An 18,103-nucleotide genomic window follows, 5' to 3' on the forward strand; every position below is an offset into this window, starting at 1 on the left:
CCTGGACGTTTATGTTTTGTTGCATTATGTCAGAAAAACATCCAAGTTCTGGGAACGCCCAAATTCCACCCTCAACATGCCCCCTTGCGATTTGGATGTACTGCAGGTGAACTGCATATAAAAACATCTTAAAATGGGTTTCAAAAATGGTGATTTGATGCTGTGGCAAAAAAACAAACATCTGCCAATTTGTGCCGCTTTTTGGACATTTTTCTGTTTTGAAAATGAACATAGTATCTCATCAACTGGGAGATAATCACACATATGACCACAAGTTTTAAAAACCTAACTATATTTCTTTGTGTTTTTAGGGATTGCATGAAGATGGGAGAAGTGGATGGTAAAAAGATTGGCTGCACTGTTAGCCTTCTGGTTTGTAGAACATTATATTTTTCTCTATACCTTTGAGGTGGGGTTTTTCTTTCCATGTGAAGTAAATGTTAACAAGCAAAAAAGAAAAGTAAATACTTTGTGGGCAATTTTACTACTCGGCACCTCCATTTAGGTGTCCTGAGGATGTACGATACGAGCCTATTCTATAACAGAAATTGGGCACCTAGGTTCTGTTATAGAATACCAGTATCAGCACACCTAATATTTACTCACCCACAGTTAACACCAGATATAGACCTGGCATAAGTGTGAGCGCCTAAATTTGACAGGAACACATGTAACTGGAAGCTCTGCCTATGCTGTACCCCTGTGTATACCCCCTTTGCAAATATGCACTATGTAAGTTATGCAAGTACAGTGCACTCCATTTAAGTGCACGTCGGATAAGCGCATTCTCTGTTTAACTGCATGCTGTACTTTGGTCCCGTTTTTGGTGCCATCAATTTCTATGGGAACAAACTTCGGTTTAGCACACCACTGATAAGTGCAAAATCCGCTTATATGCATGGTATAAGACCACTCCTCTGCAGGAAAGACTCCGCATAAGCGCACGCACGGAACATGGAAGCCGATTGGCGCGTGACAAAGGGGCAGTAAATTTGAAATCTCGGTTAACTGCCACAGGCAGAATAAGCGCAAGAATGTTGTTAGAGTATACACTGAAGTTGTCAGAGTCGTCGTCGCGCAACTGTAAGACTTTAACACTGGCTGAACGAATAGAAGTTCTTAAAAAATTAGAAAACAAACAAAGTCAAGTATCTATTGCTAATTTCACATATCTTGAAGCAGAAAGACCAGCTTCTGGAAGACTGACAAAACAATACAAATCCACACCAGAAACATAAACGGGCGGGAAAAGCTGAGGATGTAGAAGATGCTCTTCAGTGGTTTTCTCAAGTCAGGAGCAGACAGTTTCCTGTTAGTGGTCCACTGCTTATAGAGAAAGCTAATCAGCTAGCTGAAAGTCTTGGACTAACTGAATTCAAAGCCACTGTTGGATGGTTGGAAAGATGGAAGGAGAGGAACAACATAAAATTCAAGAAACAGCATGGTGAAAAACAAGACGCTGATGACTTTGGTGCTGAAAATTGGGTTGTTTCAGTTCTTCCTACCATCTTGAATGAGTTTGCACCTCGTGACATTTTCAATGCTGACGAAAATGGTCTCTACTGGCGAGCGATTCCTGATGGAACACTTGCATTCAAATAAGCCGAAACTACTGGAAGTAAAACGTCGAAGGACAGACTGACGATCCTCCTTTCCTGTAATATGGAGGGAGTGAGAAGTTGGAACCACTCGTCATTGGAAAGAGCCAACAGCCCCCTTGCTTCAAGAATGTTAAGCGACTTCCTGTGGCATACGAGGCAAACGCAAATTCATGGATGACTGGGAAAATTAGGAAGCAGTGGCTAAAGAAGTTAGACACTAGAATGCGGGCACAAAAGCGTCAGATTTTGTTGCTTTGTGATAATTGTGCTGCACACAATGATGATGTGTCCTCACAGGAGGCTCTTAAATAAACTAGATGGGCTGAAGATAGGTCCCGAAGTGGTGAACTGGATTAGGAACTGGTTGACGGACAGACGACAGAGGGTGGTGGTAAATGGAGTTCGCTCGGAGGAGGGAAAGCTAAAGGTGGACAAAGCCATGGGACCGGACGGGATCCACCCCAGAATATTGAGGGAGCTCAGAGAGGTCCTGGCAGGTCCTCTTAAAGATTTGTTTAATAAATCCTTGGAGGCTGGAGAGGTTCCGAGGGACTGGAGAACGGCGAAGGTGGTACCTCTTCACAAAAGTGGAGATAGGGAAGAAGCTGGAAACTACAGGCCGGTAAGCCTCACTTCGGTTATTGGAAAAGTAATGGAAGCCATGCTGAAGGAAAGGATAGTGAATTTCCTAGAAGCCAACAAGCTGCATGATCCGAGACAACATGGTTTTACCAGAGGGAAATCATGCCAAACGAATCTCATTGAATTCTTTGATTGGGTAACTGGAGAATTGAATCATCGACGTGCTATAGACGTAATCTACTTAGATTTTAGCAAAGCTTTTGACACGGTTCCTCACAGGAGGCTCTTAAATAAACTAGATGGGCTGAAGATAGGTCCCGAAGTGGTGAACTGGATTAAGAACTGGTTGACGGACAGACGACAGAGGGTGGTGGTAAATGGAGTTCGCTCGGAGGAGGGTAAGGTGAGTAGCGGAGTGCCTCAGGGATCGGTGCTGAGGCCGATTCTGTTCAATATATTTGTGAGTGACATTGCCGAAGGTTTAGAAGGTAAAGTTTGCCTATTTGCGGATGATACTAAGATTTGCAACAGAGTGGACGCCCGGGAGGGAGTGGAAAGCATGAAAAGGGATCTGAGGAAGCTAGAAGAATGGTCTGAGGTTTGGCAATTAAAATTCAATGCGAAGAAATGCAAAGTGATGCATTTAGGGAGTAGAAACCCACGAGAGATGTATGTGTTAGGCGGGGAGAGTCTGATAGGTACTGAGGGGGAGAGGGATCTTGGGGTGATAGTATCCGAGGATCTGAAGGCGACGAAACAGTGTGACAAGGCGGTGGCCATAGCGAGAAGGTTGCTAGGCTGTATAGAGAGAGGTGTGATCAGCAGAAGAAAGGAAGTGTTGATGCCCCTGTACAAGTCGTTGGTGAGGCCCCACCTGGAGTATTGTGTTCAGTTTTGGAGGCCGTACCTTGCGAAGGATGTTAAAAAAATGGAAGCAGTGCAAAGAAAAGCTATGAGAATGGTATGGGATTTGCGTTCCAAGACGTATGACCAAAGACTTGCTGACCTGAACATGTATACCCTGGAGGAAAGGAGGAACAGGGGTGATATGATACAGACGTTCAAATACTTGAAAGGTATTAATCCGCAAAAAAATCTTTTCCGGAGATGGGAAGGCGGTAGAACGAGAGGACATGAAATGAGATTGAAGGGGGGCAGACTCAAAAAAGATGTCAGGAAGTATTTTTTCACGGAGAGGGTGGTGGATGCTTGGAATGCCCTCCCGCGGGAGGTGGTGGAGATGAAAATGGTAACAGAATTCAAACATGCGTGGGATAGGCATAAAGGAATCCTGTGCAGCAGGAATGGATCCTTAGAAGCTTAGCTGAAATTGGGTGGCGGAGCAGGTAGGGGGAAGAGGGGTTGGTGGTTGGGAGGCTAGGATAGGGGAGGGCAGACTTATACGGTCTGTACCAGAGCCGGTGATGGGAGATGGGACTGGTGGTTGGGAGGCGGGAAATACTGCTGGGCAGACTTATACGTTCTGTGCCCTGAAAAAGACAGGTACAAATTCAAGATATGAGTTTATCTTGGGCAGACTAGATGGACCATGCAGGTCTTTTTCTGCCGTCATCTACTATGTTACTATGATGTCAGGCTGTCTAACGTCAAGGTGGTCTTCCTGCCACCAAACACTACCTCTCTGATCCAACCTATGGATCAGGGCATAATTGCCAATTTCAAACAACATTATCGGGCTCTTGTGCTACGTCGTCTGATGAGCGTTATGAATGACCAGACTGGCAAGGATAAACATGCTGTTGAACTGGCTCGTAATCTATCACTGTTGGATTCCCTAAATATGCAGAAAGAAGCCTGGAATCATGTTACACAGGAAACCATTGTGAACTGCTACAAGCGGGCAAGCTTTGTTAGGGATGTGGAGAGGGACAAAACAGATGCAGCTGTTGCAAACGCGTCAGATGAAGAGGCTATTGACATCCCAGCCGGTGTTACTGAAGAGGAGTTTCATCACTATGTAGCTGTTGATTACGATCTACAAACAGCTGACGACAGCACTGATGTTGAGATATGCGCCTACACGCAGATGATGAAATGAGCAGCAAGGCACATGCTGACGAAATTCAACAACCTCCTGTCATTTTTGCAAGAGCACTGGAGAGTCTCAACACCGTGCGGGCCTATCTGGAGGCCACTGGATGTCAGTGCTATGACAGTTTTTACCGTCTGGCAGACATAGTCTATGGAACTCACAGACACAAGAGTGTACAGAGGACTATGACTGATTACTTCAAGTAAGCCAAACGTCAGTTAACGGAGACTGTATACTGTACATATAATAAACAGTATTGTACATATGTTTATCAGATGTCAAGCTTCTTTGGGTCACAACGGTTAAGTGCACGCTCTGGTTAACTGCATGTATTTCTTTGGTCCCAGACCCTTGCACTTAAGCGGATTGCACTGTATTTGCAACTACCATTTAGGCACCCTGGTAACACTTTCATGGGTAAGTGTATGCTTATGCACATATGTGCTAGAATTCTAGACATTTATGCATAGAAGGGGTGTGTAAATGTGGGCGCTCAGAATTCTAGACATTTATGCATAGAAGGGGTGTGTAAACGTGGGCGCTCAGATTATAGAATTGGTTTTCCATTGTCTGAAGTGAAAAAAAATATCCAGATCTCAAAAATAATTTCCTTCTCAACCTCTAGGTGTCCACATATTCTAGATTCCTACCAGTTATTTCAATGCATTTTACCAAGGCCCACTCACACTCAAAAATCTCTCATGTGCATTGTCTTAAAAGCTGATATAAAAAAATCTTTGGATACTTTTCCTATCATTTCAAAAAGAAATATCACAGAAGCTAGTTTCAGAGTTTCTATACATGTATTTCGTATATTTACAGGGGCACAATTCCCATCGGACAGGGAAAATGGGAAAAACATGAGTGAGTGGGGGCAAAGGGGAAAGACAGAGAGTGTGGGGGAGCAGATTCACATGTTTTGTACCCTACAGCACAACAAAAATTCTCTCACATCCCCAGTGAGTCTCACATAATTTATTTTTTATTATTTCCCTTCCTCAGCAGGCTCCCAAGTTTTACTCTGCCTCTCTGCACCAAGTATTCCTCCAATTTTTATTTCTCTTTCTCCTACCAAAATACATAGTCCCTAACCTCCTTTTTTTTTTTTTTTTTTTGCTGTCTCCCTTCCTACTGCTCAGGACCCTCAAAGAAAAAACGCCATGCCTAATCCTCTCTTCCCAGCACTCCGCGCCCCTCCCTACCAACCTTAACATCTCCGGCACCACAATCCCCATATCTGACAACTTAAAAATCCTCAGAGTAACATTAGATAACCATCTCTCGCTCGAAGATCACGCAAAATCCACTACAAAGAAAATGTTCAACATGATGTGGATACTGAAACGCGTAAAACCATATCTCCCCCTGAAAACATTCTGGAACTTGGTGCAATCCACAGTACTTACCCACGCTGACTACTGCAACAGTATTTTCTTAGGCTGCAAGAAACACATCCTGAAAAAACTTCAGACTGCCCAAAATACAGCAGCTAGACTCATTTTTGGCAAACCACGATTTGAAAGTGCAACACCTCTTCGAAAAAAACTTCATTGGCTCCCTATCAAAGAATGATTCAATGTCAAAGTCCACACACTAATCCACAAGATTATCCACAGTGAATCTCCAGGCTATATGCTCGACCTGATCGACCTCCCCACCAGGAACATGTCTACAACCTCACGAACTTACCTCAACCTACACTACCCCAATTGCAAAGGACTCAAGTACAAAACCTATTATGGATCCAACTTCTCCTTCTTAGGCAGTCAACTCTGGAATGCCCTCCCCAGAGCAATCCGATCACTCAGTGACCATCTGCCCTTTCGGAAATCACTAAAAACCCATCTGTTCAGGCAAGCCTACCCAAACGATCCAGATTAATTCCCACAAACCCTTCTATTCATCACATATCCAGGAGACAATGAGAACGACCTAGACTACATCTCCCGCCTCATTTTCCCCTGCTTATCCCCTGTTCTATCCCCTTTCATCTTATCGACCGCTCCCCCAATGCTCACCTACCCTTACTCACACCTCTCCTATTCCCTTCACTCTTGTCCACTCCCCTCCACCTCATCTACCCTCCAATTGCTCATTTACCCTTGCTCATACTTCTCCTACTCCCCTCATCCCTGCATTCCTACATTCCTATTTCTTTTATTACTCCGATAATACTCTACTTATTTCTCTCCACCAATACTTTGTAATCCCAATTACTATGTAAGCCGCATTGAACCTGCTTTGAGTGGGAAAGCGCGGGGTACAAATGTAATAAATAAATAAATTTTATTGTAGCCAATCTTACAATAATTACTGCCTTTAACATTCTCCCAGCCCTCCAGTTTTATTGCCTTTCCCTACTCCCAGAGACCCACCAAATGTTAATGCTCCTCCTTACCATATCTGACTGGTTCTGTGAGCTTCCTATCTTTAGCTGGTGGCAAATTAAAGCATTGAGAGAGAATCAGCCTGGTGTCTGTGAAATTACACACATGCACAGTCCAACAAAATCTTAAACTCCTTAAACAAGAAATCTTTGTGGAAGGCAAGGCCGCTGCAGGGCTTTTGCACATATGGTGGCTCACAAGCTCTGCTCTGATTCTTTTTCATCCCTTCCATCTACCAGTGGTTGAAGATAGGTGTTTTAGGGCAAGTGTACAAATCAAATCTTATATACCATTAAAATTCAGGGTTCAGTGCGGTTTATAACCTAAGTGGACCTGACATAGACCAATAAGAGTATATAAAAGTAATAAAGGTACATCATGAATAGTCTTGTAGATGGAAAAGCATACAACAGTAGTAATAGTTTGTTATATAACAGTTTTTTGAAAGAGAAAAGATTTTAACCTCTTTCGGAAGCTAAAGTAGCTATTATCTGACCTAATAGCATTAGGTAAAGAATTCCATAGTGAGACTCGAAATATAGGGAAAAGAGAGCTAAAAATCTTCTGAGACTAGATTCCCTTGTAAAACAGTGGCACTAACATCAGTTGTTCTTTCATTCTGTTAGATTGAATCAAATATAATGATGAGACATTAATCAACAACAGAAAGTTCCATGGTTGGAGAAAGGCTCACAGCCATGGACTGGTTAAAGAACTTCCTCTAGCCAGTCATGATATAGATCCATCTCCATGCTAAAGTTTTTCTTACTTCCTTCACCTCCCTCCATAGTTACATCTAAAGCTTCATTTTGCATAGCATGCTGAGGTAGGAATTGGGAGGCCAGGATGTCGACAGTTCCTCCCACTGTTTTACAAAAGACTCTCTCAAAACATGGAGCTTTTGTAAAATACATATACGAATGCCAGAAAATGCATATGTATTTGATAGCACATTTAGGGATTTTTTGATAAAGGGGTGGCATTACTTGGAGTCCATATAACATAAAGCAGTATAGAAAAAAGGATGATCAGTCAACTTTTGACATGGAATCAATCCAAATCTCAGAAAGATCTAATTCTGTAATGTCATATTATCTTGAACATCATTTAATCGTATAAGAGTCTCACATTTGACTTTTCATGTGCCAAACAATTTATGTCTTTGTTTTACATTCAAATGAGATTTAAAGCACATGGAGGGCAATTCTATTTGCAACCTCTGAGGGAGTTGTTAGAGCTGCCTAAGGTGGGCAGTGTTGGGAGACTGAAATAGTTGTGGATGTTATGAAAATATGATTGGCAGTGCTCTTATGTATGGGGGGGGGGGGGGGGGGGGGGGTTAGATGGGATAAAAGCTTCTGCCGTACTGAGAGTATGGACTTTGGTTGCCCGAACCCCCACCAGGACTCATGTAGCTGAGGGGATATCCTTCCTGGCTACATAAGCAGGGGCTGCTGTGATTCATTGATTAATGCCTGCTGAGGGAGCAGGAGTCAAAGGAGAAGGGTACAGAGAAGGGAGCAAGAGAATACCTCCCCCCCTCACCCCCACATGAGTGGAAGAGGGAAAGGCCTGTTTGGACTGGAAGTGGGTGAGATGAACTGCACCTCTGGGGAAGAAGGACAGACAGGGAGGCCCACTCCTGGATACAGTTCGGCAGCTGGTGGAAAGCCTAGTGGGACGCTTGTCTGGCCAGGAAGCGTACAATCTGCAGCCCCGGGTTATCCTGCTGGGTGGGATGGGCTTGAGAGTTAAGAACCAAGTATACATTTAATAAGATTGAGCAATTACCATCTGATCAGTGCCCTGGGATTGCTTCCAAGGGAATGGGAGTGGATAAGAAATATTTAAGTGGCTTTATCTCCTTAGGAAATTAAAAAAAAAACAATCAATAGAGAAAGGGGCATCTAGTTAGTGCTGCTTTAGCAAGCATGCTTGTCTCTGCTACAGACTAAACATCTTTGGGATTAATAGTTAAACATAACTTCCATTTAAAAATATGGCTGGTAATCAGGGAGCCTGTCCATATAGGTAGGATATGTAACCCTAATAACCTTAACCATTTTAGGAGCATAGTTATCAACATGTTGTTTTGCCACTAACTCATGCTATTTTAGTACAGGTCCCATTTTATACAATGAGACCTAGTTACTTATAACTGGGTTTTAACAGTAACATAACACGGCTTAATTTTAGCCCACACTGGTAACTTCCCCTCTGACTTTAGAACTACTATTTGTGCAGTACCCCTACATGAATAAAGTTTTCCAAATAGTTGCTAAATAGTATTACTATCTCCCTAATTCTATATAGGGTGCCATAAGTTAGGAACCAATTAGACTCCTAACTTTAGATGTTCAAACAGAAATTACGACTCAAATGGAGGTAAACAGCAGTTAGATGCCTAACTGCATTTAGGCACCATTCTATAAGTTAATGCGTAAGGACTTTAGCATGTAACTGCAAAGGGAACGTGTATGTGGGCAGGACATGAGCATGTCACACACTTAGGCGCCAGACTTATAGAAAGAATACTGTAAATTGTGCACCTAGATCTCAACATATAGGTGCCCACACTAACATCTTCCCTTTGCATGGTATAAGTGTGGGCACCTAAATGTTGACATCTACAGTTAGATGCCTAAATGTTGGCACCCATATAACAACTTAAGCTGTATCTATAATGGAATCTGAGTGCTCAGATGCTATTATAGAATACTATCTTAGCGCACAGATTTTTGGCCCCTAATTTTTAGTACCCTTTATAGAATTGTCCCCTATATGCACTGGTGCCAGCTCTCTGGCTACCAGTAAGCTCCTTCATTGTGTCCAAGGAAGATATTGGCAACCTCAATCATTTTTAAATGTTGGTGCCTATAGCTATATGGATAAATTTTGGCCCTGCCCCTGACATGCTAGTCCCTCCTTTCATTAAATGAATGTATTTTGGCTGTACATTGATATGTGTGTCCAAATTTGTCCATTAGCGAGCCCTGAATTTTAAAAGAAAGAACTTATGTAGTTAGCATCAGGTACTGACCACATTACTGCTTTTGAATATTGACCTGTTTGTAAACCCACACAAAGGTCACTTGATCATATCATATTGGGCTTGACTTTATAACAGGATTCTAATGTAAAACATCCACCTATGTTAAGCCTATATTCTTTATAAAATAGGTTCCCAGATCCAGCTACAGTAGCACACAAATTCACATTCTCTCCAAAGAAGGTGCAGCATTGCAATCCTGCATCTACTCTTAACAAACTGCATTTCTGGGAACAGCTACATGCAGGGAGTTTAAAAGTAGTTGCACGATTTTTATCTGCTTAATTTTTACATATATATATGTAGTCGCTCAGATTTATAAAAGCTCTTCTCTGCTTCCTGAACAAACTTTACTTATGGAAAAAGCTTTGTAAAATTACTTCCTACATAGAATACTGAGAATCTGTAGATGCATGAAATATTTCTGCCTTTTTTTTCAGAGGGTTTATTGAAGTCAAGCTACTGATTTGATACCTACCCTTTCTGATCTTTCATTTGCCTTACTCCTAACTTGCTTTCATGCTCTCTCCAACCTAAATTCACCATCTTTTCTCTCTGTGCTTTAATCCTTTATCTGTTCATTACTTTCTATGACATCACAGTCTCACAAATGTTCTATATTTACTTAACCCCTTTGTACTTTTAAATCATTGACTGCACGGTGAACCATCAGAGCCATTTCTAACTTATGTACTACAGAGGAGTTTTTCAAACAGGAAATAATATTACTTGTGCATGCATTTCTCAGAAGGTCAGCATTCATAAGGGCCTCACATAATCTTCAGGAAACAGAAACTTCCAGGTCAATATTGAAATGCCACAGTCCATGTTTTTTGTTTTAAGTGTCAGCTGCAGCACTGTTTTTGTTTAAATGCCAGCCGTAGAAGCAGCAGTGCTGAATATACATAAAGAGCAGCAGCCGCTGTCACTATATAGATAGTGGCTCCAGTTAAATTTAGCCTATCATTTTTGCAGGCCTAAATTAAACTGCTTAGCTTTACGATAATGGCTGACTATCACCAGCTATCTGTATAGTTAGGTGGACTGCCCATGCTCAAACCTCACTCTGTCTCAGTTCTGTCTAGACAGTGTTGGGGGCGGTCTGCAAAAAGTTTCATAGTGCTGCTGAAAATTCATAGATAAAGGACTTACCTGCATAGCAGCAGCCACTATATTGATAAATTGTTATGAATATCCAGCCCTTCATATTCATGACTAGTATCAGTGCAGAAGGCTGCACTAGGAACAGTTTACCATTTTTGCTAAACCTAATTTTATTATTCTCCTAGAACTTTTACAAAACAGAACTAAACAAAGAAGAGATGTACATACGTTACATTCATAAACTGTATGATCTGCACCTGAAAGCACAAAACTTCACAGGTAATTCTTTGACTATTTTCTCTGATAGTACTGACATGTTGGATGCTAGCCTTATTTAGTTAATCTTTGTCTTAGGTGCTGCCAAAGATAGAAAATATAACAATTGAACTTTTATCTTGAGATTCTACAAATCTTTCAGCCTTTTATGTCTGTTTCACAAGTGAAATATAAAAAATGAACTATAGTGGTAAAGTCTTCTTAATTATCTTGAGTTGCCCTAAGTTCTCCACTTTAGCCACATGGGTTCAATTTTCAAAGGATTTGGCTTCCTATCTCTGGTATTTAGGGGGAAAGTTGTTAACACGGGTTACTGTTAAAACATGTTGTTTTACTGTTAACCCCAATTATCAGTAGCTAAGTCTCATTGCATAAAATGGGACCTGTGCTAAAATAGCACGATGTGTGGTAAACTAACCCGTCTTAATGTTAGCTGCTGTTAACTGTGCCCCTTCGGTGGCTAAATTGGCCCAAATAAAAATTGAGCCATACTGAGCTGACCAAGGTCAGGGGCAGTGTAGGCTCAGTGGAAAGAGGATCATTGCCAATTTTCAATGCTAGATTCCTAATTTGTCAACCTAAGGGCCTCTTTTACAAAGCCGCGCTACCGATTCTTGGTACGGCAAATGAGAGGAAGCTCATTCAATTCCTATGGGTGTCCTCTCTTTTGCCGTGCGGGAATTGCTAGTACAACTTTATAAAAGAAGCCCTAAGTGCCACATTTACTAATGTGCATTAATGCAAGCCCATTTATTCCCTATGGAGTCTAGTTACTAAGCCCGTAACTCAAATTAATGCATATTAATACGTTAACGTTTATTAGTAATTGAAGTCCTTCTTTTAATAAAATGAATAGCAATCCTAAATCAAGGCAGACAAGTTTGGCTGCCTAGATTTAGGAAGAGTTTCCCTGAAAACATAGACATCTAAATTCAACTACAAATTTGCCTCACTGAATACTTTTTGAAAATTAAATAGACTACTACTACTACGTGTCATTTCTATAGCGCTACTAGACGTATGCAGTGCTATACACTTGAAAATGAAGAGACAGTCCCTGCTCGACAGAGCTTACAATCTAATTAGGACACAAAAACAGGGCAAATAAGGGATAAGGGAATTACTAAGGTGGGAATGATAAAACATGGGTACTGAACAAGTGAGTAAAGGTTAGGAGTTAAAAGCAGCATCAAAAAGGAGGGCTTTTAGCCTAGATTTGAAGACGGCCAGAGATGAAGCTTGATGTACCGGCTCAGGAAGTCTATTCCAGGCATATGGTGCAGCAAGATAAAAGGAACAGAGTCTGGAGTTAGCAGTGGAGGAGAAGGGTACAGATAAGAGAGATTTACCTAGTGAAGCATAGTACAGAGGATATAATCATCCCTCTTAAACAGGTGCCCTTAGCAGAATTTATTTTATTTGGAGGAGGAAAGAGTTTGCATGGATCTTTTTGAGAAAGAATTAAAAACTGTATGATGTTAGAGTGGGGCAGAAATATAGATGTAATTTTACCATATGGCACCTAAGCTAAAAAGGCATATATGTTGAATGCCTTATACGATTAGAGGTATATTTGTGTGCATATATGTACCAGAAAGAGCAAGTGCTGATTCGTGGATTTTGTAAAGTACATGCATAAATGCCAATCCTGCTCTGCCTATTCTATATCCCCAGTAATGCCTGTGTTATATCATGTGAAAGTAGACACCATGGAGTTATTTTAGAACCAGCTGATTAATGCCTTAATAAGCGGGGATACTAAAAAGAGAAAGTACTCAAATAACTTAACTTACAAAATCATCACTTATGCATGCAACCAGCAGTGGCAGGCACACATTTTTTTATGCCTGCTGTGGAGCAGTGGCCTAGTGGTTAGAGCACCGGTCTTGCAATCCCGAGGTGGCCGGTTCAAATCCCGCTGCTGCTCATTGTGAACTTGGGCAAGTCACTTAACCCTCCATTGCCTCAGGTACAAACTTAGATTGTGAGCCCTCCTGGGACAGAGAAATATCTAGAGTACCTGAATGTAACTCACCTTGAGCTACTACTGAAAAAGGTGTGAGCAAGATCTATATATTGCGCCTAGCATTCCGCGCTGAGTATTCTATAACAATGCACGTAACTTAATTGGCTTAACAAACTAAGCAGCATTGATAACAGCACTTAACAAATAATAATGGGCACTAATTGGCAATAATTGGAATTTATGCACACAAATTGCTAAGCATATTCTGTAATGAATTGTGCATTTCAAAAGGGGTGTGGTTATGGGTGGGGAAATGGGTATTTCATGGACATAGTTATAGATTCTCCGAGGACAAGCAGGCTGCTTGTTCTCACTGATGGGTGACGTCCACGGCAGCCCCTCCAATCGGAATCTTCACTAGCAAAGTCCTTTGCTAGCCCTCGCGCGCCGATGTGCACCGCGCATGCGCGGCCGTCTTCCCGCCCGAAACCGGCTTGAGCCGGCCAGTCTTCTTTCGTCCGCACTCGGTACGGTCGTGTTTTCGCCGTGTCGAGCCCCGGAAAGTCGACCTCGCGCGTCCTTTTTCGACGTGTTTTTTCTTCGGAAAATCCTTTAAAACTGTTCGGGAAGTGCTCCGGAAGCCCCCTCGGGTTTCGTTTTGCCCCTTCCCGTATTTTCAGATTTTGCCCCGGTAAGTTTTCTTTCGTCGTCGGGGTAGGCCTCTTTTCGGCCTCGGTCGAGATTTTTCTCCCTCAAATTTTGGTGCTCATTTTCGCCATTTCGGCTTTTGATTTCGCCGGCGTGATTTTTCCGCCCATGACATCGAAGCCTTCCAGCGGCTTCAAGAAGTGCACCCAGTGCGCCCGGGTAATCTCGCTCACTGACAGGCACACGTCGTGTCTTCAGTGTCTGGGGGCCGAGCACCGCCCTCAGGCCTGTAGTCTGTGTTCCCTCTTGCAAAGGCGGACTCAGGTAGCGAGATTGGCCCAGTGGAACGTTTTGTTCTCGGGCTCTTCGTCGGCATCGGCACCGGGGGTATCGAGTGCATCGACGTCTTCAGCGTCCAGAGCTTCATCCTCGGCCGCCAGTGCATCGAGTGCATCGAGGCATCGGCCCTCTGCATCAGCGCCGAGACATCGGATAGCTGCATTGACGTCGGTGGTACCGGGACCTCGTCTGCTGATGTCGTCGGACGGTGGTGCATCGTCTGGAGTGCAGGTGAGGGCTGTCCATTCCCCTGCTGGTGGCGGTGAGCCTTCGGGTGGGTCTCCCCCTACCCTGAGGGCTCCTGCGGGACAGCCCCCCCGAGACCGACCTCCTTCGGCCTCGGCCTCGGCCCCGAGGAAGCGACGGCTGGATTCTACGTCCTCCTCGTCGGTACCGGGAAGCTCCGGTGACATGCTTCGTTCCAAGAAGTCGAAGAAGCATCGTCACCGGTCCCCTTCCCGTGTCAGTACCGAGAGCTCTGGGTCGCCGAGGGAGTCGGCACCCAGCAGGCATCGGCACCGAGAGGACCGCTCACCCTCTGTTCAGGAGGTGTCGATGCGCTGCACTCTGGACAGCCCGGAACAGCCTCCACGCCCAGAACAGGTTCTGACGTCGACGCCTGCATCGACTTCCATGCCTTTCTCTGCAGCCGCTCTGAACGAGAGCCTCCGGGCCGTTCTCCCAGAGATCCTGGGGGAGCTGTTGCGCCCTACCCCTCCGGTACCGGCGGTGCTTGCGCCACCGGTACCGTCGAGCGTGGCGCCGGCTGGCCCATCGCCCGAGGTGAGGTCTCCGGCGTCGGTACCGCGTGCGGTGCCGGCTGCCGTCGCCTCCCAGGAAGGCTCCCCAACTACGTCGGCGGAGGGAGCTTCGCCGATGTGGGCGAGGGAGTCTACCTCTCGACGCCCCCATCGTGGACGTGGCTCCACGGAGTCGAGTCGGGCACGGTTGCAGACACAGGTCCGTGAACTTGTGTCTGACACCGAGGGTGGGAGGAAGAGGAGGACCCCAGATATTTCTCTGACGAGGAGTCTGGGGGTCTTCCTTCCGATCCCACTCCCTCTCCTGAAAGACAGCTTTCTCCTCCTGAGAGTCTGTCTTTCGCTTCCTTTGTCCGGGAGATGTCTACGGCCATCCCCTTCCCGGTGGTTGTGGAGGACGAGCCCAGGGCTGAAATGTTTGAGCTCCTGGACTATCCTTCTCCACCTAAGGAAGCGTCCACTGTTCCCTTGCACCATGTCCTAAAAAAGACATTGCTTGCGAACTGGACAAAACCTTTAACTAATCCCCACATCCCCAAGAAGATCGAGTCCCAGTACCGGATCCATGGGGACCCAGATCTGATGCGCACCCAGTTGCCTCATGATTCTGGAGTTGTGGATCTGGCCCTAAAGAAGGCTAAGAGTTCTAGGGAGCATGCTTCGGCGCCCCCGGGCAAGGACTCTAGAACCTTAGACTCCTTTGGGAGGAAGGCCTACCATTCTTCTATGCTCGTGGCCAAAATCCAATCTTACCAGCTCTACACGAGCATACGCATGCGGAACAATGTGCGGCAGTTGGCGGGCTTGTTTGATGCTCTTCCCCCTGAGCAAGCCAAGCCTTTTCAGGAGGTGGTCAGGCAGCTGAAGGCGTGCAGAAAATTCCTGGCCAGAGGGGTGTATGACACCTTTGATGTTGCGTCCAGGGCCGCTGCTCAAGGTGTGGTGATGCTTAGGCTCTCATGGCTGCGTGCCTCCGACCTGGAGAATAGAATCCAGCAGCGGATTGCGGACTCGCCTTGCCGTGCGGATAACATTTTTGGAGAGAAAGTCGAACAGGTGGTAGAGCAGCTCCACCAGCGGGACACCGCATTCGACAAGTTCTCCCGCCGGCAGCCTTCAGCTTCTACCTCTACAGGTAGACGATTTTTCGGGGGAAGGAAGACTGTTCCCTACTCTTCTGGTAAGCGTAGGTACAATCCTCCTTCTCGACAGCCTGCAGCCCAGGCTAAGCCCCAGCGCGCTCGCTCTCGTCAGCAGCGTGCGACTCAGCAAGGCCCCTCGGCTCCCCAGCAAAAGCAAGGGGCGAGCTTTTGACTGGCTCCAGCAGAGCATAGCCGACATCCAAGTGTCCGTGCCGGGCGACCTGCCAGTCGGAGGGAGGTTGAAAGCTTTTCACCAAAGGTGGCCTCTCATAACCTCCGATCAGTGGGTTCTCCAAATAGTCCGGCAAGGATACACCCTCAATTTGGCCTCAAAACCTCCAAATTGTCCACCGGGAGCTCAGTCTTACAGCTTCCAGCACAAGCAGGTACTTGCAGAGGAACTCTCCGCCCTTCTCAGCGCCAATGCGGTCGAGCCCGTGCCATCCGGGCAAGAGGGGCTGGGATTCTATTCCAGGTACTTCCTTGTGGAAAAGAAAACAGGGGGGATGCGTCCCATCCTAGACCTAAGGGCCCTGAACAAATATCTGGTCAAAGAAAAGTTCAGGATGCTTTCCCTGGGCACCCTACTTCCCATGATTCAGGAAAACGATTGGCTATGCTCTCTGGACTTGAAGGATGCCTACACACTGTATAAAAGGATGCCGCCACTTTTGTAGAGAAGGCCAGACGAATTTCATATTTAATATAAACAGTTTACTCATTTGTTTAGTGTACAAGCTGATTACCATCAATAGGGGTAGTCAGGAAGCATTTCTATACTCAAAGCATATCTACACACACAAGCAATATACAGCAAGCTTAAGGCAAATCAAAATGCTATACACAGACAAAGAAAAATTCAAAAATGCTTACTACCTCTTTGTTCCCCTCTAGTTTTATACCGGGCCTCTGACTAATTCTCTCATACAACATTCCTGTGCAAGTCTCTGAATACCACAAACTGTTAATCATGGGCAGAACATGCTACATCTGTTTTCCCTTATTCCACAGACTTTCTGGAGCCTGCCTTTAGCTGATGTGGGCCCCATCATGTCCCAGGAGATTTTAGTGTTGAAACAGCTAGCTCTGCATGTTCTTTGAAGCTTTCCACTCCTATTTTTTTATGCTTTTGTTCAACAAATCCTCCCTTTTGAGGACTGATTGTTTCAGGCCTCAAACATCTGTTTCAGCTCCAGTCTGTTTTCTTACCTCCCTTCTAGATCTCCTCCCCCCTTTGTTTGTGGCATTCAGTTTCTGCACGCTTTTTCAATATTTTTGGCTGACATATTAAAGTTCTATTTATTCTTGATTTCAGTTATCATTGTTATTTTAAAAGCATCCTGGCACATCTTTGCAAACATGCTAATACACATGTTACACAGCATTAAACAGATTCAATTGTACTAGGGTAAAAAATTTATATCTCTTGAGGTATATAATTTATAGGACAGTGAGCTTCATCACAGGGGAATACACTGTCATTCATTCTTACTTTTCATTAGCTGATGTGGCATTAAAAATTACACAAATTAAAAGCATAACATTCATTAAATCAGTTGTTACAACAATCTGCGTGTAAGTGCACTTTATCAGGGGAATGTGTTCAGTTGTCATACTATTAATCAGACACCAAAATGATGTCTGTGGATACTTGTCCGTAAGCAAGGCTTGCTTATAAATAGTCTCATTTGTCCAATGAAGTCCCTTACACAGGTATTATTGGGATAACAGACATGATTTTATCATTGTAGTCCCATATATCATAGCTGGCAAGGACAAGGATGATGTCAGTCAGTGGGCACATATGATACAATCAGTCAAATTCAACATCTTGGCCGCTGCAACAAGTCTATTATCATATGTGTTCATTGTCCATTAACAAACAACAACAGTCCAATACCATCATGTTTATTCTTTGTCCATTTCAGTATTATTGATTCGTCGAATATCTGATAAATGTATCCAGGAAGTATGACCTTCCAGACAGGCAGCGGTCTGAGTAAGGGCCGTGATAGCAAAAGGCCCTACATACACAGGATCTTTCCATGTTTTATGTGTAAAGTTCTTTCGTAGTACTAAATCACCTACTTTAAAAGCACAAACATCATTAGTAGTCCCTGCCTGTGATGCTACATTTGTTCGGATCATATCACTTGTCAGGTTCAACATAGGTTGTAGCTTTTGCCAGTACTGAG

At 44.3% G+C, this 18,103-nt stretch overlaps 1 protein-coding gene across 1 annotated transcript in view; it reads left to right on the top strand.

The window, feature by feature from the left end:
- The window catches only part of DOCK4 (dedicator of cytokinesis 4), a 798,954-nt gene that overhangs the window by 623,643 nt on the left and 157,208 nt on the right, over positions 1-18,103 (top strand). Inside the window, 2 exon segments of the mRNA XM_030215964.1 lie at positions 312-372; positions 10,962-11,055. Coding sequence (XP_030071824.1) covers positions 312-372; positions 10,962-11,055 — 155 coding nt within the window.

Source organism: Microcaecilia unicolor, chromosome 10 (genome assembly GCF_901765095.1).
Source record: "Microcaecilia unicolor chromosome 10, aMicUni1.1, whole genome shotgun sequence".
Taxonomy (NCBI): Eukaryota; Metazoa; Chordata; class Amphibia; order Gymnophiona; family Siphonopidae; genus Microcaecilia; species Microcaecilia unicolor.